This window comes from Phoxinus phoxinus (assembly GCF_949152265.1).
Source record: "Phoxinus phoxinus genome assembly, chromosome: 5".
Taxonomy (NCBI): domain Eukaryota; kingdom Metazoa; phylum Chordata; class Actinopteri; order Cypriniformes; family Leuciscidae; genus Phoxinus; species Phoxinus phoxinus.
In genome coordinates, this window is record NC_136880.1 from 28,277,465 (window position 1) to 28,299,448 (window position 21,984).

Here is a 21,984-nt window from a genome sequence, read left to right on the forward strand (position 1 = left end):
GTTTGGGTGATTTCTGGTCTAGTTTATCAGTTTGATCTGTTTGTAATGCATATATTTGTTAAATCTGATCTGTGTGCAGCTGCATTAAGTTTCAATTAGCCTATGTCAATCAGTTGAGGACGTCTGCATGTATATTTAACAGCAGCTTTTGTGTTGAAGAAAATAAATATATAAGACCTATATCAATGTAATTACTGCATACCATTCAATAAGATAAGATTCTTTGTAGAGGTGCTTAATGTATAATTTATTTGATCTCTGAGTTATCAGCACATTACAAATAATCACATTTAGTGTGACAATGATGACATCTGCTATCATGCACAATCAGATTTTTTTTATTGTGCTCTTTCCCAAGATATTGTGCAATATTAATACTGTATTAAAAAATAACAAACTATATACAAAACATAAATAATTGTTTCGTCAGTTTGACATTTTTGTGCACAAAACAAAACAGAAAACTGAGCATTGTTCACACTCTTCCTATTCTAATCACATGACGTTAATTAAAGTAACAGCGATCACTTTTCTAAATATAATTTAGGGATTTCATTCAAAGCCACTTTGAAATGTGGTTCAAAGAGTGAGGCAATGCATCTTGAGAGATCATTCAGCAGACCACCCTTCAAAAAGGGTATTTTGCATGCTGTTTTTTATTTATTTATAATTATTATCATTATTATATTAGTATGCCAGAGTCCCTACATCTCTGAAACAAAACAAAAAAAATCAAGCATATTTTGGGATCGAATGTGACATTTTTTCGACATCTTATCATTCAAATAAGATACAGGCCCACATTGGGAGAAGCAACAACAAATACCACTTAGGAAATTCAATAAATTCAAGTAAATCAGTTCAATTGTGCAATATAGCCCCTGTGAAATGAAAAGACATGTTTGAAATAGCCCAAAACCATTTAAAACACTCAAATGTTTACAACTGAAAGCTTAAATGTCCAGCAGGCACCCAAGTGTGAAAATTAAAGTCTTATTACTGCAGTTCTTTACATTATATGTATATGTGCTATTCAAACAGTTTAAGCATATAAACCTCAATAAATAACTGAAATCTGACAATACCAGAAGCTCTTGTATCTGCTACATTTTCCCTTTTGAACTATAGTATTGGGCAGTGCTGCCCACACCTGAGACTTATTCCCTCCCTCGACTCCTCTTCTTGTACTGTCCGACTGTCTTGATTCTGAGATATGTTAGTACCAGATCCTGACCCCTCGTGAGGATAAACTTTTCCATCAGGCAGTTTGAACTCAACAGATGCGAATGAAGACATACTTCCATTTTTCTTTGCCCACATTTTAGAAGACTCACCCATTGGAGATACCTTAAGTTCCTTGTTCCTCCTAGCATCCCCTCCACTGCTGCCACTGTTGACACTGTTGTCATCCAAGAGAGGATCAGAGTCACTGCAATGTGAAATATTGAAGTATGTACACTTCGGTGTGGAGGGTTTAGCCATGTCCTCCAGTTCTGAAGAGGATATTACCGCCAGAGGCGAGGCTTGGTTCTCACAATACAGGTAGGGTGAATCCTCACTCCTGTTGTCTTGAGCTGTGTCAGCTGATGTAGTGTCTCCATTCCCATACATTCCCATGGACACAGGAGGTGAGTTTCGGATGAGGTGGTTTTCTTTGAGAAGCCACCTTCCTTTATCAATCAGCACTCCGTCTCCAGAGTCCACATTATCTTTTAAAGCCATGCGCTGTACAGACTCTACATTAAGTGAACTTTTATCACTAGGTGATCTTATGTGACAAAGTGGTTCTTGTATTGCACTTTTAGCATCCTGAAAAGAAGCAAGACTACTGCTTTTTAAACTTGTACTGGGAGTATGTTTAGTTGTCATCCATGTAGATGATTTCATCAAACCGTTCTCTTTTATATGGTTTTTTCTTTTTGGCTTCTCTGTGCTTTGTTTTATAATATCTCGAAAGATACGTAACCTCTCCACCTCCTCTTCTCCACTCTCGGTAAAAAGCTCCTGCGACTGGTACCCACCATTGTCAGATGTCTCAGGCCTGTAATCAGAAAGATCTGATGTATTAGGGCTCGGGAGACGTTTTTGACCGTACTGATCATCTGTCTTTTGGCAAGCCATGAATATCTCCCTCATTTTGCATTTGTCTGGCTCTATTCTGAGGTTACCATTTGAATCACATGTGACAGTCAGGGTAGAGGACAACAAAGCTGAATTGATTAAGTCTAACAGCTCTTGTGAAATATCAGTTGGATGGATTAGATAATTATATCCATGTTCCATTCCAAAAATCTCTTCCTTCTCAAACTGGTGCTCACTTTTACTAGTACTGCTGCATGACTCCCTTTCCAGTGAATCTTTAGTATCAGTATATGCAATAGAGTGTTGAACACCATTCACATTATTATTATGAGAATCAAGCAAACCGCAATAATAGTCCTCTTCATCCTCTTCAGAATTGCGCTCTTCAGTGGAACTGTCCTTTTTATCAGTGGGTCTACCTTTCTCTAAAGTCTGAACTTTGTAGGGTTCAGAATCACTTGTGCATGACTTTTTTTCTGTCACATTCTCATCCACAGCCTCAGGATCTGTTACTGTACAAGAGTCTGGTTCAGCATCTGGATCGGTTTCTTCACAGACTTCAGAGCTCTCATTATCCACCTCATTTATGTCATGTTCTTCTTTAATTTGCGTTTTATCGTATTCAGCTTCAGGGGTCATACTATTATCGTCATTACTACCTTGTTGAGGGCTGCCGTTATTGTAGTGTGGATCAGGATCCTCACCTTCTGAGACCTCTGGAGTAGAATATTCGTGTTGATCCGCATCTGGAGATATCAGATCATCTTCTTGACTAGATGATTCTAATGTTTGATATCTACATTCACCCTTTGTATCATGGTGAGGCAATGACGTCTCTGAGGGCTCTGAGTGAAGGGACTCACGTTCTGATAAGTTATACTTGGTTTCTTGTTCCAGTCCTTCATCACTAATTGTTTCCTCAAAATCAGAATGATCAGCTTGCTCTCTGATACAGTTCTCAGCTGTACTGTACTGATTTTCCTCATTTAGCTGAGCTAATTCTCTGTCTGGAAATGGCACACACTCAGTTTCTGATGCTGAACATAAGCATTTGGCATCTGTGTCGTCAGGTTCTGAAGCATCTGATTGTTCACTAGGTTCTTTTATGTTCTGGATGATGTCCTCCTCCTCAATATCAGTGTCTTCTATGTTCTCTGGAGTTATATTGTCCTCACTTTCAGAAATATTGTCTTGGTCATCAGAGAGCTCAGAAACTTCTTCTTCAACTACATCTATCATCTTTTGTTCTGATGTGGGAGAACAATTTTCTTTAGCATCTTTGTTTTCAGATTCTGGGTCTTCATACATTATCCTTTCTGGGATGTTCTCTGCATTCATCTGGTTGTTATCAGAGATTTCTAAAACCTCTGCTTTACTTGAATCACTACCATTACCCTCAGGTGATTGATTGGGTACTGCTATGCCAGAATCTTCATTACCAAGGTCCTTTTCTATAGTTTCTGAGTCAGGGGAATGAGGTTGAATTAAATGTAGTTCCTGAGACTCAGGATTTTTTGGATCATTGGTTATGTCATCATTGGTTGTGTCACTGACTTGGCCATCATGGTCCTTTTCCTCTTCCATGTCAGCAGCTTTCTCTAAACTACCACTCAACGAGCCATCGCCATTTTTATTTTCTTTATCTGAGATTTCGCTGGTGTTATCAGCATCTTTGATTAAATCTGTTTGATTAAAATAAGTTATTTCTCCTTCAACAAGTGAGGAAATCTCTCTGTGAAGATCTTCAGGCATGTTTAGTTCATCCAGTAACTGTTCTATACTAAAATTTGTCTGTTTGTCTTGATCATCCATTTCTCTTTCCAAGTCTACTTCTACAGAAAACTCCTGCTCTGATAGTCTTGGTGAGAGTGGTGGACTCTCTCCAAATCCATTTTGCTCTTGGAAATCTCTCCAGCTTTGTTTTAATTTGGATGAAGTTGAACTTTGAAGACTGGTTAAGCTGGCCTTTAGCTCATCTTCATCTTTAATATTGGATATTTTTTCCAAGGACTGCATTACCTGCAGGGCCTCTGGGCAGATGTTGGGGTTGCTGGCCTGTGATTCATCTTTGTAGAGGACTGAAAGGCCATCTCTCAGAGTCATCAGTGACAAGAAGGACAGAAAAGCTCTGGATGGAGAACCAAAGGCAGAGGCCACCTGAGATGAGAAGTCTGGGAGGCTACTGGACTTTTCCTTTTCCACAGGTGTTAAGCGGGTCTGACTCAATACCCGCTTGATGGACTGAACAGATAAACACAACTGTTGCAAAACTGGTTTCATGCCTGACCTAACACTGATTTCTGTACTCTGTGATGTCCCAGAAGTGTCCGGGGGAACCAAGTTCTCAGATGACTTGTGCATTCTTACAAGACCCTCCTCTTCAAAATGTACTGTCAAAACTGGCATCGACTTACAAAAGCCTATTGGCCTTTGTGGCTCGGTTGACTCTCCCTCACACCTTATTTGTACAGGTGGGTGAGACATTGTCCTCTCTTCAGCAGTATGTTCTAGAGCAGGGTCTTCACCCTCTACACTATCTTTTTCAGGGTCACTTTTAATCTGAGAGCCATCAGTGGAGTCATTCCCTATATGGAATACCGCCCTTAGTACAATCTCAGGATGGTCCGTCTCATCATTATAGGGCACAGATTCTGGTTCCATTTTTTGCAGCCAGTTTTCAACATATTGATTTACACTAGAGGAAGAGGACTGTAGCACAGGCAATGACACACTTTCACTTAACTCCTCTTTTTGTTTAGAAGATTTTGATCTGACATCATTCACTGACCTTTGTTTCTGTACCCTCTTTATCAGTGGAGCTGGTGATCGAATGTCTAAACTATTCTTCTTTAGTTTAGGCCCTTGAGAGTCACTGTCATTTTTGTTTACTTTGTGGGAGATGCCTTTGATGGTTTTATCTTTTAACTTGAGCTCTTTATCTGGCCATCTTTGATTCCCAATATCAAGATTCAAGTTTCTACTCTTCAGAGAACTATCCAATGTTTTAATCTTCTTATTTTTGTCTCTTACAGCTTTGTGTTCATGTTTGTCACTTTCCGCTGAGCTAGTCTTTTTCTCTGATCCTGTGTGGCTCAGTGTGTCTGACATCATTTGGATGTCTTTTGAAGAACCTGGAGCACTGACCTTTATTTTTTTCCCAAGCCCAGATGATTCAGAAGAAGTACTTTTCTTTGATTTTTTTATCTTTAGTGTATTTTTATTACCAACAATGCTTTTATCGTCTGACTCTTGTTCCATTGCTGCTGCTGGATGCATACTTTTCTTTGCATTTATTTCAGTTGTGCACCCAACCAAGGTTTGTTTTTTATCATTAGTGAGGATGGATGGATTGTTGTTTATCTTTTTTGGAGGTGTTGAACAGGACGATGACAATGACAGCATATTCGTTTTTCTACCATCCTGGGAGTTGGAGCTTGTGGAATGTCTAGCGAGATCTACATCACAATCGTTACTTGACGAAGGTGGTCCTGAGTCTGTTGAGCCTGGCTTACTTTGAGGCAAAGCTTTTGTGTGGTATCCAGGCTTGTTGTCCACATCCACCAGTGTATTTGCATAGTAATTGTCACACATACCCTGTGATTCATATATGTGCACCACAGTTTCTGTAATTCCCATTGTCCCATTGTTTTGTATCTGGAGAACCTCTGCCATGCCTGAGGATCTGAAGGAGGAGTGAGACTTCTTCTGCTTAACTTCTCCGGATTCACTCCTCCCGGGTTTTGACATGGTTCTTGTGCTGCTGCTACTGCTGCGACTGACCACACAGTAACCTTCCGTCAGCTCTCCCTGTACAGTTCGCTCCAAGTATGAGTATGCACCCACTGAGTTCTCCTGAACTTCAGTCTCTGAAACTGTTTTGATGTTTTCAACTGAGGCCTCTTTTCTTTGTTGTCTGGGGCCTGGAGTGGGCAGCCTTCTAAAGATGGGCTTAGGCTTCTCAGATGATGTATCACTGCCATAATTTTCTCTTCCCTCCTTGATGAATCCTACAGATTTGTTAGCGAATGTATTGATTTCTTTTGAATCTAGGCTGTGAGGTCCATTCGACTCTTTGCCTGAGTCATTGGTTACATCTAATGAGTTTTTACTTGATGCTGGCTTAGAATTGCACACTGCTCTCTGCTGGCTATTAATGGAGGTGCGACTCAGTGTAGTTGTCCAGTGGATAATTTCCTCTTGTTTTACAGTAAGATGCACCTTCATCTCCACTGTCATGCTGCCATCCTCATTGACCCGGAATGATTTTTCAATGTCGTCTTCGGTAGGCATGATGGGGTTATTCCTCTCCTCCACACCGTCCATACAGTCACAGGTCTCCACCTCATCTGATCCAACTGGCTGACTATCTTCGGTCTCCATTGATTCATTCTTTATCCTATTGTGCTCTGTCAGATTTCCATGTAGTGACTTATTGATCTGCTCTACAAGGAACCTCTCAGAAGATAAAGAGAAATTCCTTGATCTTGAAAAAGTCCTTGCTGAAATCTTTTTTTCTTCTTATGGAGGAATGGAAGTAGAAGATGGAAAATGGTTTTGGTGGGGGGGAAGAAAAAATATAATCAATTATACTTGAAAGTCAAAATGTAAGATCAAAATTGTTTTATCACTAAAGACAAGTGCTAAATAAATCAATATGTAAAAAAAAAAAAAAAGTAATTTAGGCGTACGTAGTAGTGTCTCAGTTTGTGTTGGACCCAATGATTCCGATATCCTTGACTGGACTTGTGTGGGAGCTTGGAGATTGTAGTTTCCTATTCTGAAGGGTTCGTTACCAGCTGCCACAACAATCCCAGAGCACATAATGAGGGCAGGAAGTCCATCAACCTATAAATAAATAGGAAACGTAATATATTTCCAGTAAATATTCGTCTTGTGGGACCTAATCGGTCGTACAAACCAAAACATAATGGTATAATATCACATTATTTTAGTCTTTTTTCTTATTATTATTTTACAACAACATGGCTGATGTGCCAAGAACCTCCAGAATATGTACCATTATCTTTAACTTTTATGGATAGGAATGTAACTAACTCTAAAAATGTAATATAATTGCACCATCCCCAACTTTAAAAAGAGCACTTTATTATTTGTTTTGTTCAGACAATTACTTATGCGATGTTAAAAGATAACAATGTTTAATCCTAATTATGGTTCCATTCTTCTGTGATCATTTTAGCCAGAAAAAAAGACAATTTTCATACTATAAATATTTGTATACTATATACTTACTCTTCTGCCATCTTCTGTGTAAAGCTTCACAACTGGGAACTGCATCACTTGAGAAAGATAATCCATAAGCGTTTCAAAATTTGGCGCTGTTCTTCTATGAACTACAATTACTCGCTTCATGCTCGGATCCCTGTTTTTATACACCGTTAGTCTTTTTGGTGTCCGCACCACCACAGTGTTTTCTGCCATTTTTACTGTCCTTGTGGTCACTTCATTTTTCTTTGCTATCTGCCGGACGAGTTCTCTGCGTGCTCTGCGTCCCACACTGACAGCTCTGGTAGTGTTCCAAGGGACCTGTCTCTTGTGGACCTCATCCAAGTTAAAAGGCTTGACTTTCTTCTGATCTGAGCATAGATAAGAACCCCCATCTTGCACATCATCAAGAGTATGAACAGAATGTGTTCCCCTTGGTGTTGTGATTGTCCTTACCCCAAATGGCAGAGGCACTTTCTTGGAGAGGGCATCTAGAAGAGCATCAAAGGTCTTAAAAGTGCGACTGTTGATGACCATCCGATGCCCCGTGAATTGAGGGTCTCCGCTTTTGTAGAAGCATACCCTCTTGGTGGTAATGGGGTCTGGGTGGAGGGGCAGGGGCCTGGAGACCAATGTTTGCATGCTCCCCGGGGACACGTCAGGATGAGGTGCATCATTAAGGGGCGATGTGCTCATATTAAAAGATACTGTGAAAAAAATGAAAGAACTAAGTTATTTACCAAAACATTTTTTTCTGTTTAATATGACTTTTTTCAACAGCACAAGGTAATAACAACATAAATCCTGCATTACATGCCATAATATTGTTCCCATTAGGTCTCATTAGATTATACCGTACAGCATCCACATCCACATCCACTTTGTGTCACCCATAAAGCAAGTGTTTTTGTAAAGGAGTGTACTCTGGGGGTCTTTCAGCTGATGACAAAAGAACAAAACCTTTAAATTATGTGATATGATCTTTTTAATGGAGTCTTATTGGGCAATTCTTACAACAACAAATGCATTAAAAGAATCAGTCTGTAGTTCATTAGCAGCAGCAACTACATTCGTCTTTTAGGTATTGTTTTAAATATTTCATTACAGTCATTAACAAAATGGCTTCTTGCAGTCAACAATGAAATGGCCTCTCTAAAGGACTAAACGAATTTGCCCAGGAAGGGTCACTTTTCATGGCCAGGTATAAGAATGTAAGCCAAATGCAAGAAACAAATACTTATATTTATTGAACTCAACTTAAACTAAAAAGATATCAAATAAATGACGTACATTTTATACACATTAAAACAACCTGAACAATGTTTGTTGTTCTGAAAAATGACTCCAGAAAACTGAAGAAATACTGAAATGGGTCACTAAAAAGTACAGTATGCTATTTGAAAACATAATGTTATACAGATTGCCTTGCCGTGTAGCACAAACACCCTCATTCAACTGACAAATGATGCTCCACATATATTTTTCAGAGCAGTAAACCATTGCATAACAGTCACAAGACATGTTCTGGAAACCATGATTCAAAAACACAAATATATAAAACTCAAAACATGGAAATCTCCTTTTAATCTCCTGCAAATGCCATTACATAAAACAGTCCATACAGTGTATCTTAAAACAAAAACCAAATTGAATAATATTTGATAATTAGCATACACTTTTTGTAGCAGGTTAATTTACCAATATAAACATTAAAAAATATCTGGAATATGCTACTAGTTTTTGATGCTACTATTTTAAATAATACAAATCATTTGAAGTTTCTCATCTTACCTTATTTCACATTTTCAGGAGGCTTGAGTTGGCGAGTTTGTTGTCCGTCTACTGAAGAGATTATGAACAACGCTCATGGCTATTTTGGGACGGCAGGCATCAGGGTCGATTTGTGTAATCTTTGGTCATGGTTAAACAGCATTTTAGAGAAAGAGAGTTTCAAGATTATTATTTTCATTTTTTTTTTCATTTTAAGCCTCTATGTATTAAAATAAATATGAAAAGAATATTTTTAAAACTGGTTATTTGTATAATATGTATTTTCAGTCATTTAATTGTAGGCTAAATATAAATAATTTAACTGTATTTAGCCTACGAGGTGTCTAACAATAAAGTATTGATAATCATTATAACAGCAAGTGTGAAAATGAATGATATCACACAAAACGTAATTCAGTTTTGCAACCACCTCCATTTTGGTTGATCTCAACTGTTTATATAATATCTGCTTCTTTCTCTCTCCTGGCTGTATAAGCAAAATCGAATGGCAATTGTAATGTTTTTTAGAGGTTTTCACTTAAACATAACAAGACCTGAAGTATTTTTCTACTGAGTGTGATATCCAGCAGATGGCTGAAGGTGTTTCTAATTTCTTGCAGAGATATAAGCAGATTTAAGGGCTCTGTTAATAGGGATTAGAGTGGGGTGAAGTAGAGAGGTTTTATGCAGCTGAATATAAGGGAAAGGAAGTCTCAGCTGGTAAAGCATGTGACTCTCAATGGGAACATAACTGTGACTGCGGAAGCACAGCACGAATATTGTGATTGATATACAGCAAGGCAACCCTAGTTCTACTAGTTACATCTGGGATTATGTTAATCTTGGATCATGTTAATCAATCAGCACCAGATACGGATATTAACTACATAGCTTATAAGCGTGAATTTAGTCTTGCAACGACTTGCCTGATGAATTTATTCATTCTTTTATTTTTATTAATTTGTTTTATAATGAGACACTGCTGTTTGTTCAGTGTTACTCAGCGGTTTCTAGTAATCTCAATGCCTTCCTGTCATGTCTCAGATAGTTTTATAGGATTTCCTTATCAGCATGGGGTGGAGATTAGCCATGCTGTGTTTCTAGGGAAAATTCAAGCAGTTTGATTCGAGCAGAACGGTTTCACTCACTGATCAAGCTCTTACTCTATAATTGCTTGATTAAAGGTTCAGAGCAGTATATAGCCTACATTCTTGCTGTCATTATTAAACGTGCCATAATCATTTTTGATAGTTTTGCTCATGTAGGTGATTTACTGGATGTGTGAATCACGTTGTCTTGATCTCTAAGGATTAGAGGCTTGGACACACGCAGTGCCCTGAGTAAGACAAACATGGCATTTTTTATTTAGTGACAAGAAAGCACTACCAAAGAGTGACAAAACGCATTTACTGTAAATTCCCCATGAAATCAAAATTTCAGTTTCTTTACTTTTAGTATGAATATGTTAGCCTTAAGGTTATCTATAAGCTAGTGTGCAAAACAATGAAAAAATATGCATTTAGAAGATATAAGTTTTCAAAACTTACAGTCTCTCACTTCCGCCAACATGGATCAACAATTTTGATGACATCACTCTGCACTGCAGCTTCAGATTTCCTGTCAAATCAAATGCTCTCTAGAATCTAAAGCGTCCCTCTCTGTACAATATATACGCTGACTCTGCGGAAAAAAATTGATCACTTGTTCACACAATTACTATTTTCTATACGGTGAATGGCTCATTGTGCACTAGGGGATAGGGAATGATTTAGACAGTGTAAATATGCTTTACATTGGGGCGAATTAAGTCTGATTTCAATTTAACGGCACTCAAACCGTTGCAGCGCGCACACAGTCTGGTCTGGTTCAGAGACATGATAGCGCAGAGCTATTATTGCTGATCATTTTGTTTCGGCTAGTAGAAGTTTTGAATATGCGCGATTCAGCACAGACCACAAAACATATCGAACCCATTTGAATTCTTCACAGAATGCAGTATTTTAAAACGATATGGAGGAGAATAGGAGATTAGGAGGAGAAACGGTTAGACAGACTCGGCATTAGAAACAGCACTGACGAGTAGAAGATAACAACGGTGCCTTGAACCAACATAAATTACACACTTTTCAGCATGATTTCACTGTTTTGCTTTAGTAGTTTCATTGTAAATCTAAAAGGGGAATCTATTAGACGGTGGCTGTCATAAGCGGTCAAATGCAGCTTTACCAAGCTCAAAGGCTCTGGTCGAACTGTGATATAAACAAAATGCTATTGGCTATTTTTAAAAGGGGGAGGAGCTGCTCGATATGTCCCACCCAGTCTTCCTGTTTCAGTGTTAATTACGTCAACGCACTGAACAATGCTGCGAGTTTCAAGGCACTTCAGTGGGCCTTTAAATTACAAACAGTAATATTAAGAGCTAATACATAGTACATTTGATTTATCTGTGAGATTTGAATCTTGGAATATAGAAATTGTACGTCTAAAAAACTTTAGAATGATGTAGGCCTACTTTCCATCTATTTATTCATTTGATTATCTTTCTCCCTTCTAATGTTAATTAATGATGTTGCAACGGCAAACCTTCCAACATGAAAGTCTGGATTTTTAAGCAAAAATATTTCACCATGTTGAGCTTGAGATCATGACGGTAATTTGCAGGCCAAAAAGCTAATTTGAAAAACGAATTGCCTGCATATGCAGCTACCCCAATAAAAGGCCACAACCCTGCACACATTTTTTTTTAAATGTCTTATGCATGTTAAAACTTTATAAAATATTACACTTCCCACAATTTCTGCCCCTCAGTTTTTCCCTATGGGTAGGCTACTTGCTGGACACCCCCTTATGTCTGTCTGTCTGTCTGTCTGTCTGTCTGTCTGTCTGTCTGTCTGTCTGTCTGTCTGTCTGTCTGTCTGTCTGTCTGTCTGTCTGTCTGTCTGTCTGTCTGTCTGTCTGTCTGTCTGTCTGTGTGTGTGTGTGTGTGTGTGTGTGTGTGTGTGTGTGTGTGTGTGTGTGTGTGTGTGTGTGTGTGTGTGTGTGTGTGTGTGTGTGTGTGTGTGTGTGTGTGTGTGTGTGTGTGTGTGTGTGTGTGTGTGTGTGTGTGTGTGTGTGTGTGTGTGTGTGTGTGTGTGTGTGTGTGTGTGTGTGTGTGTGTGTGTGTGTGTGTGTGTGTGTGTGTGTGTGTGTGTGTGTGTGTGTGTGTGTGTGTGTGTGTGTGTGTGTGTGTGTGTGTGTCAGCCACCTCGTTCCCAACACGTGAAGACACATAAATACAACTAAGTTACATCCTTTAAACTGCGCAACAAAGGATTCCTTCAGAGTGATATATCCTGCACTAACTCATCTTGAAGGCAATATAGAAGAATCTGAGCACATTACCACCTCATCCGACATCAAACCCTGTTTTCATATCATGTTGTCCGCGGACCGCGGCTCTGTTGATCATTGTAAAACAAGCACGAGCGCACTCTAGTGTTGCCCATAGAGATTGCTTGGATCTCACCACAGTGCTTTCAACACAAATCGAGACCATATGATTAAAACTGTTTTACCAGCAATGTGCGTAACATTTTAGACACTTATGTGTGTAACTTTCATGTGGGTCAAATAATAAGCTTGAAGCAATTCAATAATGCAGAACGCTTCACATTTTATGCGCGTTATTTTTTCCCGATTAGTGTTGCCTGGGCTTTACGTCGATGAGTAGTCAATGGGTTGATTAGTAATGTCTGGGCTTTTCATAGAAACGCCTTCCTGCCAGAGCTGTGCTGGTTTCGCCGCCGGTTGAGTGGTGTGTTCGTGTGTGGTTTTACGTTTTGAACATATATACTTCGTTTAAATTTAATATTTGCCACTAATAATAAATAATGGGTAAGAAAGAAGAGGAAGAAATAATCCGGATTGCAAAGAAGATGGATAAAATGGCACAGAAGAAGAACGGGGTGAGGTGTTTTGTCATGAATGAATCCCCTGCCCCGTACTAGACGAGGCTACATTGTAGCAAGCTAACCGCTACATATTAAGAAGAACTAATTCCATAATCTACGGTGAAACTGGCGAACTGTCTTGTGAATAGATTTAGTGGTTAATGTTCAAGTGTGTGCAGTATATAGTAGTTTAGTTTACTGGTTAAGAAACTCAAGGCTTAGCGGGAAAGTTAGCAACATTAGCTGCTGTTAGCGCGGATAAATACACGGGGTCAGTCAGCGGGAGGCAGTAATGCAACTGATTTCATATCGAATACAAACTGGATAAAGACTCTTGTTTTATTTTATAACGTTCCTTTTATAAACAAATTGAATGCAATGTTTTATCCAGACCGTAGCAGTGAAATGAATAAAAGTGGGATAATTTGCAAAAGTTTGGCTACAAAGTAACTAACATACTGTTGACGTCTACGTAAACATGCCCATGTGTTATTAAAGTTCCATACATTTTATTGTGTCTATTAAAGCATCATAATAAAGTGCATTTTTGTAAGTCGTATTTTTATTATTATTAGATTGGTGCACTGGACTTACTAAAGGAACTAAAGAATATACCCATGACCCTGGAGCTTCTGCAGGTATGTTTACCTTGTTTACTGCACGCCGTTCTCGCTTCAGTGCTCAAGTATATGTAACGAGAGATTTTCTCTGCTTTTCTTATAAACAGTCCACGAGGATCGGGATGTCGGTCAATGCCATCCGCAAACAGAGCACAGACGATGAAGTGACCTCACTGGCCAAGTCCTTAATCAAGTCCTGGAAGAAGTTGCTCGGTATATAACATCTGACATTTTAATGTAAATGTATATGTGTGAATGTATGCATGTATGAAGTTACGCTGAGGTTCACACAGGTGAGTAAATAAACAAGTGTATTTCATCACATAAATTATTACCATCATCTACTAATGTTTGACAACCAGACAATGTCCAATTATTGTATGGCTAACACATAATTTTAATTGATATTTTGTTATATAATTTAATGACATACACAGTGTGGCTTATGTGTCCAAATACTTTTGGGGGCTTGTGTGTATAATATAATGTATAACAGTGTGTAAGCGTACATTGTGTGTATAATTCAAACTTTTCATTTAGTTATTTAACAATAATATAAGTTACTATGGGTTTTTGTTGTTGTAATACCATTAATTGCCTGTATGTGGTAGCAACTGCAGGTTTCCTTTTGTACAATGTCCCATATATATATATGATTTCTGATAATTTGTAGCACTACACTTATGAAATGACTAAAGAGTGGTTTTGACATCCAGATGAACCTGCTGCGGATAAGAATTCTGAGGAGAAAAAGAAGGAACGCACAACACCAGTAGTCTCACCATCTCAAGCCAGTCCGGAGCCCAGAGAAGAGAGGTACCAACTACAAGTTTGTGTTAATGTTCTTGAGATTATTATAAAATTAAATAATCATATCTTAATCTTTTGATCTTTGGCCCTAAATAAGGCTTTATAGTTCTAACTCTGGCTTGCTTTTTATAAATGTTTCCTCTATCTCTTTATTTCTTATTTTCTCTCTCAGCTCAAGCAGTAATTCTAGCAGTAAGAGCGAGTCTGTCGATGTTACACCCAACACATTGATAGCCACTTTCCCACGAGCACCAGGCACATCTGACTCAGTCCGTATCAAGTGCAGGGAGATGCTGTCAAGTGCTTTGCAAACAGGAGGCAAGTCATGGCAGGCAATTCTTCCGCACACACATTTTTCTCCTTACTAAGTTAGCATACAGTGTCTTACCAAGAGTATTTAGACTTGTTACTAATTTTGATATCTTTCTGAATTATAAGTCATACATTTAGACTTAAATTAATTGTGCAAAATACATGTAATACTTTGATTAACAGTTATTCAATAGTTGTTAGTGATTGACAATTTTTGTATTATGTTAAATTATTAATTTAGTAAATATTCAGTTTGTGTGTGATTTTTAGAACAAAACATTAAACAAGAAAATTTAAAGCAATTGTATTTAAGTTAGATCTGAGTTAGATACTTATGCTTCATACATTGGCAAAATGTACAGACTTTCAGCTGTTTTCAATTAACAAATCAAACAAAAGTAATTGAAATGGCTCAACACAACAAATGTTTCAAGTGGTTTTCCCAAATTTAACTGAAAATGTGCTTTAATGACTTCTGCAGTCTCAAAATTATTCAACCCCCTGAATAGATTCCTGCAAAACAGGTGTTGTCTCAAACACACCTGATACAACTAATCAAGGGCTTCATTAGTAGGACCAAATGTGCTTGAGCTAAAACGCATGAAATATTTGAACTGGCTAGGTTTGTTGTGTGTCACGTTTGACTGCATGTTAGAAATATGGCTAAGTCAAAAGAGTGGTCCAAAAAGTTAAGAGAAGATATCATCGCCCTTCACAAACAAGGATCAGGATACAAAAAGATAGTGAAGGCACTAAATGTTCCTAGAGACAAGCATAGTTTACTGTTCAAAGTTAAAGGAACAGTGGTTACACTACCCGGTCAGGGCAGAAAAAGGAAGCTATCAATGGTTGCAACCAGATTTCTGAGAAGGCAGGTTCAGAAAAACCCTCGAGTGACTGCAAAAGACCTGCAGCCAAGACTTGGTGGCAACATGCACTGAGGTTTCAGCTTGCACAGAAAGGCACGTACTAAACTCATGTCAGATGTCAGAACTCCATGACATACACCACTACCCAAAAGCAAAGTGCTCAAAATCATATAAATAAGCCACAGAAGTTTTGGATTCTGTTTTGTGGACCAATGAAACAAAAATGAAACTATTTGGCCCTATGGATCAGCGCTATGTCTGAAAGAAGAAGAATGAAGCATACAGTATGCTGAATAGAACACTCTGCCTACAGTTAAGCATGGTGGTGCTCGGTGATGCTCTGGGCTGCTTGGCATCCTCTGGCACTGGAAACCTGCAGCGTGTGGAAGGCAAGATGGATTCATTAAAATATCAGGAAATCCAAAGAGAAAACTTTGTGCCGTCAGTGAGGAAGCTGAAGCTTGGGCGTCATTGGACCTTCCAACAGGACAATGATCCCAAGCATACCTCGAATTCCACCTAAGCTTGGTTTCAGAAGAAGTCCTGGAAGATTCTATAGTGACCATCACAGTCACCTGACTTGAACCCCATAGAAAATCTCTGATGGGATTTAAAGGAGGAGGTTGCAGCACGCAAACCCACAAATATTACTCAGCTGGAGGCCATTGCTCATGAGGAATAGGCTCAAATTCCTCAGAAGCGTTGCCAGAAGCTTGTGTCTGGCTATAGATCTCGGTTGCAACAGGTTATGACAGAGAAAGGTTGAGACTGCGGATGTCAATAAAAGTTGCAGTTGAATTTGGGGTAACCACTTGAAACATTTGTTTTGTTGAGCTATTTCAATTACTTCAGTTTGATTTGCTCATTGCAAACAGCTAAATACACCTTATTTGCTAAAGGGGTTGAATAATTTCAATTACAACTGTGTGTGTGTGTGTGTGTGTGTATATGTATATATATATATATATATATATATATATATATATATATATAATATATATATATATATATATATATATATATATATATATATATATATATATTAGGGGTAAACAAACATTAGGTAAACAAACATGATGGTTCCTCGGTTTTTAAGTTACGATTCGGTACGGATTTGGTACTGCAGATGGAAGTAAACTAAATACAAAATTGCTTCTTTTATCTTTTTTTGTATTAAACTGTTTTTTAGTTTTTTTAGTTTACAAATGTGTCTTTGTGTTTAAATAAAAGTTATTATTAATTTTCTTAAGGATCAAAAAAATCTGTTGGCTAATGCTGTAAACTATATAGGGAGCCCAAGTTAATTACATATTACTATAATATTAAAGGTTAAAAATTAACAACAGAGCCCAAATTATTAAATTCAGTTGCTATTTATTTTTAGATATAATAACCAACACACAAAAAAACATGTAGGCTACTGTAAATTGCACATAAGGCAGGTTTTGCATTAACCTCTAATTAGAAAGTTGATTTCCTACTCCCATTTATTTTTTAAATATAATAATTTACACAGTGGCTGTCATCACTTGTTTTCATGAAAAAATTATTTAAATGAATAATCAAGACATTTACTAACAGGTTAAATAAATATAATGAATAGCTAATATAGTGCATATACAAAATGCTTCTTTCTAGAGTTCATTTCTCTAGTGAACTAACCTGCTGTCATCTCTAAATGATGAAGAAAATGTTATGCTACGTGAGATGATATTCTCAAGCAGTTATATTGATATCTTTCGGCAGTTGAAACACTGGTTGAGAGATGTAAACTTCTTCTTATTCTGCGCTTTTTACTGGTAGCAAACAGCGTGGAATAACCGCGCACACACCCCTTCTGGATTGGAGTGTGTGGATCGCCTGTGACTGACTGTATTCGTTGTGCAACTGCATGTGACGTCCGTACGGTTTCGTCACGAATACATGTACCGTTACACCCCTAATATATATATATATATATATATATATATATATATATATATATATATATATATATATATATATATATGTATATGTATATGCACACACATGCATTGTGTAAAGTACAGAGTTTTCTTGTTTTTAAATGTTTGAAGTGTTTGTTTTTGTTTCAGATGATCACATTGCGATTGGCGCTGATTGCGATGAACTTGGAGCTCAGATTGAAGAATATATCCTTTTAGTATTCATCCTAAAAGTTATTATTCCTTTTGAAATGTGTAATGGCTGATTTATTAATATAAAATATCCTCCACATATTATATATATTTTTTATTTTATATTACACTTTACTTGCATTTCCTTGACCATCTTACACGTGTCTTTTCGGAGTTTAAAAATACCGACATGAAATACAAGAATCGTGTACGAAGCCGCATCTCCAATCTTAAGGATGCAAAGAACCCCAACCTGAGAAGGAACGTGCTGTGTGGGAATGTGAGCCCAGAACGCATAGCAAAAATGACAGCGGAGGTGAGTTAAACAGTGATACGGTAGTCTATTCACTTTGCCGTTTTATAATAGTTATATGAACATGTTCTCTCAGAGATGACCGTGTGGAAATCTAAATCCAACAGGAAATGGCAAGCGATGAACTGAAGGAGATGCGTAAGAATCTGACCAAAGAGGCCATCAGGGACCACCAGGTGTCCACTTCTGGGGGCACCCAGACTGATCTGTTCACTTGCGGGAAATGCAAAAAGAAGAAGTGTACATACACCCAGGTAACCAGACAGTGTTTTATGAATATCTGTGTAGTTGATTTTTATAAATACGTTTTATAAACACAAATCTTTTTCGTTTTATAAACACAAATCTTTTTTTATTAGGTTCAAACTCGAAGTGCTGATGAACCGATGACAACATTCGTCTTCTGCACTGAGTGTGGAAATAGGTGGAAGGTATGCGTTTCTTTTTAATGTTTTCTATTGTTGTGCCCATTGATAACTTATCCATATTACCTACAAACATTATGTATTTAATAAAGGGTGTCTCTATTAAATCTATTTCCACAGTTCTGCTGAAGTTGGGGGTTGTTCTCTTTGTTTGGAGATGTAGCTGAATTCCAGGACCACGTTTCTGTATCATTGATGACAATTCAATGGCGCACCTGATGTACAAAGTTCACAATAGATCCCATCAACTGTTTGTTTTATTATAATGGTCCACAAACTCATGTCCTGTGTTTTAACTTGACGTATAGCTAGGCCGTAGGCCTTTGGACTATGATCAATGTTGTCGGATTTTCTTTTACCATCACTTTTTATATACGTAGAAAAATATTTTGACAACATTCATGTTTAGATAGTTTTGCTTTTCCCTAATGAAAAGTAGTCAAAACTATTTAATTTTCCTTGACAAACCTACCCATTTTAAAATAAAATACTTTTAGCGTATGTTTGCTTTTGGTAACTGCTCAAGATTTTTTTTTTCTTCTTCTTTTTTTACCTTGTTTATTTGGAAGATACTTTTGAGTCTCTTTGTCACTCACTCTTTGAATTATACATATTTATATGCATGATCTACAAATTTTTACTGTGTACATGGCTTTTACTTTCAGAAGTAAAATGTTTTAAAGATTGATGGCGAGTGTGATTTATACATCATTTTAACAAGACAGCACATTACACATCTGAGACGATTGTCAATTTTTATTTTATTACTCTTCACAAAAATAATTTATAAGCAAAAGGATAGCCTTAGATTGACGCCACCGTATTGGTTCTTATTGGGTGTTATAATTTTGAGGTTTTTGCAGTTACATTTAATGTAAAGATCCTTATGTTTCCTTTTAAGAGATTTAATGATAACAGGTCAGCGCCAATAGCCTCGTGGGCAGCGCGCCGACATATGTCATAACTTCAGGCGTCCCGGCTTGTTGACCTTTCCCGATCCCGTCCACCTCTCTCCCTCCAATTAACTCAATTAACTGTCCTATCATAATAAAAAGGTAAAAACGCCACACAAAAAAATCCAAAAAAAAATAAAAAAAATTAATGATGATAATTTTTCACTTTTAAAAAACTTAATTAAAACTAATGCTTTTGGATCAAATATTTTTTGGTTGCACTTTATTTTATGGTGTCTGTGTTAGTGTAATTGTACACTATGTACTGAGTAATAATAATTAACTACATGTACTTACTTTAGAGTTAGGGTTTGATTTAGGGTTTGTTGCATGTACTTATGCATAATTTATTGTTATTACTGTAGTAACTTGTGTAATAAGGACACTAAAAATAAAGTGTTACCATTTATTTGTTTAACAGATTATTTAGTTTGGTAGAGGTCATGTTTGCTCTTTTTTTTCTGAGGACAATTTCTCAAAAGAAAAAAACTAGGCAGGTTAAAGTCTTGCATTCACCATTAACAAATTAATGATAATGTGTTGTAAAGAAAAAACAGCTTCACATCTGATCAGTCATGGCAATATTGCTTATGACGTCGGCAATCAATACAAAGTGGATAGTACTTGCCATTTGAAGGTAGACGATATTGCTCAGTTTTGTGAATTTCTATCGCTCTCTTCTCAAATGATTTTGCTGTAATACCCACTGCCGCCTTGATGTCATAACAAGCCCCTTGCATTAGCAATGTCTCATCTGAATAACAAACAACCCTTTGGTGGTTGTTCTTGACGTCCTTTTGTGCATATGGAAAACAGGTGATGGTTTATCTCGTCCTAAGACCACTGCTTCTTTGCTCACCATTTACAGTAATTTAAGATGTTAAGGAGAGCATCTCACCCATTCTTTCATAGGAAAATGTTTACATTATGAATGCTCTTTATGGATACACAAACTTTGCTCTTAGAAATGGCTAAATGGGGAGTATACTTGCTTAGGTTCTTTTGTAAGGTTCCCAGGTGCATCCTCTCCAGAGCAGAGAGAGTGAGTGGGCAGCACTATTACACTTCACTGTAAATGGAGACCAAACAGAAACCCCTGGGGTTATTCTGAACATTTTGATTCATTATTTACATGTTAAATGGCAAATAAAGCCTGAAATAATGTCATTGCCTGTATACTTTATTTAATGTATATATTGTATAAATATTTAATGATACAGTATTTACAAATATTTTTGTCTAAGACAAATAAGGGCACTGCATGTTTGTATCATTGTATTGGTAACACTACAATAAGGTTTCATTTGTTAACATAAGTTAGTGTTAACTAACATGAATTAACCATGAGCAATACATTTGTTACTGTATTTGTTAACGTAGAGGTGCAGTAACAAAGTACATTTACTTGAGTACTGTTCTTAAGTACACTTTTTGAGTATCTGTACTTTACTTTTATTATTTTTTCTGGAAACTTTTTACTTTAACTTCATCTGAAAGACAAATATCGTACTTTTTACTCCACTAGGCTACATTTCTGTCAAGGTCCTTGCATAGAAAGTAGTAACGTCAGTCAGGGGATGATTTTGGTTGCATTTTGGTTGGAAATGAAAGTGGGGTTGCCGACTGATGTTGGTTTCTGGCGTCAACCCGATTTTCACTTTCAACCACAATATAACGTCTGTCCAACGTTGGAGACTAACGTCAATTTGATGTTGGATTCTGACATTAACCTGGTTTTTATTTTCAACGTTGGGTTTGGTCTTCTAAATGCGAATTTTGTCATTGTTTTGGAGCACACTAGCTTATAGACAACAGTAACGCTAACATATTCATCCTAAAAGCCGAAAAACTTTAAATAGGGCACTATTTGGGAACAGCCAAAACCAAAACCACAGTCTAAAACCATTGTGGACGTTATTGAGTGCACTTATTCAATCTCACATTCAATCCCATACTACTGGAACTGTGCTCTAGAAATAAATTTGATATTGATGATGGGCAGGCATAGATTCAGAGGCACAAGGTAAGTATTACATACTGTACAACAATGCAACAATAATAAAACAATACATTGACTTTTACTTTTGATATTTAAGTAAAAGCGAGTACTTCTGTACTTTTATTTAAGTAAAAATTGGTCTTTACAACTTTTACTTGTAATGGAGTCATTTATGACCTGTATCATGCACTTTCACTCAAGTAAGGAAGTTGTGCTTTGTCCACCTCTGCTTAAAACAAAATAAAGCTGTTCTTTGTTTGTTCGTGTTAGTTCACAGTGCATCAACTAATGTTAAAAAATTCAACTTTTTATTTGAAAAACTATTTACTAATACTTTGTATTAGTAAATGTTGAAATTAACATTAGCAAAGAATAATAAGTACCGTAGAAGTATTGTTTATTCTTAGTTCATGTTAACTAACTAATGAAAACTTACTGTAAAGTGTTAACATTTTATTTCTGGAATTTTCTGGCTTTATTTACAGAACAGTATTGGTCAGTTTCACAGACAAAGCTTAAACTACTCCCAGACTAAAATGTA

The 21,984-nt window shown here is 37.1% G+C and overlaps 2 protein-coding genes across 2 annotated transcripts; one reads left to right on the top strand and one right to left on the bottom strand.

Annotated features, from left to right (window-relative positions):
- Positions 1–368: 368 nt before the first annotated feature.
- On the bottom strand, positions 369–9,170 carry LOC306999409 (uncharacterized protein). The gene is made up of 4 exons (XM_079614065.1): positions 9,100–9,170; positions 7,336–8,015; positions 6,771–6,927; positions 369–6,599 (listed from the first exon to the last, which is right to left on the bottom strand). The coding sequence occupies exons 2-4, from the start codon at positions 8,002–8,004 to the stop codon at positions 1,123–1,125; spliced, it is 6,303 nt and encodes a 2,100-aa protein (XP_079470191.1). The 5' UTR covers positions 8,005–8,015; positions 9,100–9,170; the 3' UTR covers positions 369–1,122.
- A 3,411-nt stretch (positions 9,171–12,581) lies between these two features.
- Positions 12,582–19,179, top strand: tcea1 (transcription elongation factor A (SII), 1). Its single transcript, XM_079611942.1, has 10 exons — positions 12,582–13,022; positions 13,583–13,645; positions 13,735–13,840; positions 14,344–14,443; positions 14,610–14,755; positions 17,712–17,768; positions 17,915–18,069; positions 18,174–18,320; positions 18,426–18,497; positions 18,612–19,179. The coding sequence occupies exons 1-10, from the start codon at positions 12,948–12,950 to the stop codon at positions 18,618–18,620; spliced, it is 930 nt and encodes a 309-aa protein (XP_079468068.1). The 5' UTR covers positions 12,582–12,947; the 3' UTR covers positions 18,621–19,179.
- The last annotated feature ends 2,805 nt before the right edge of the window (positions 19,180–21,984 follow it).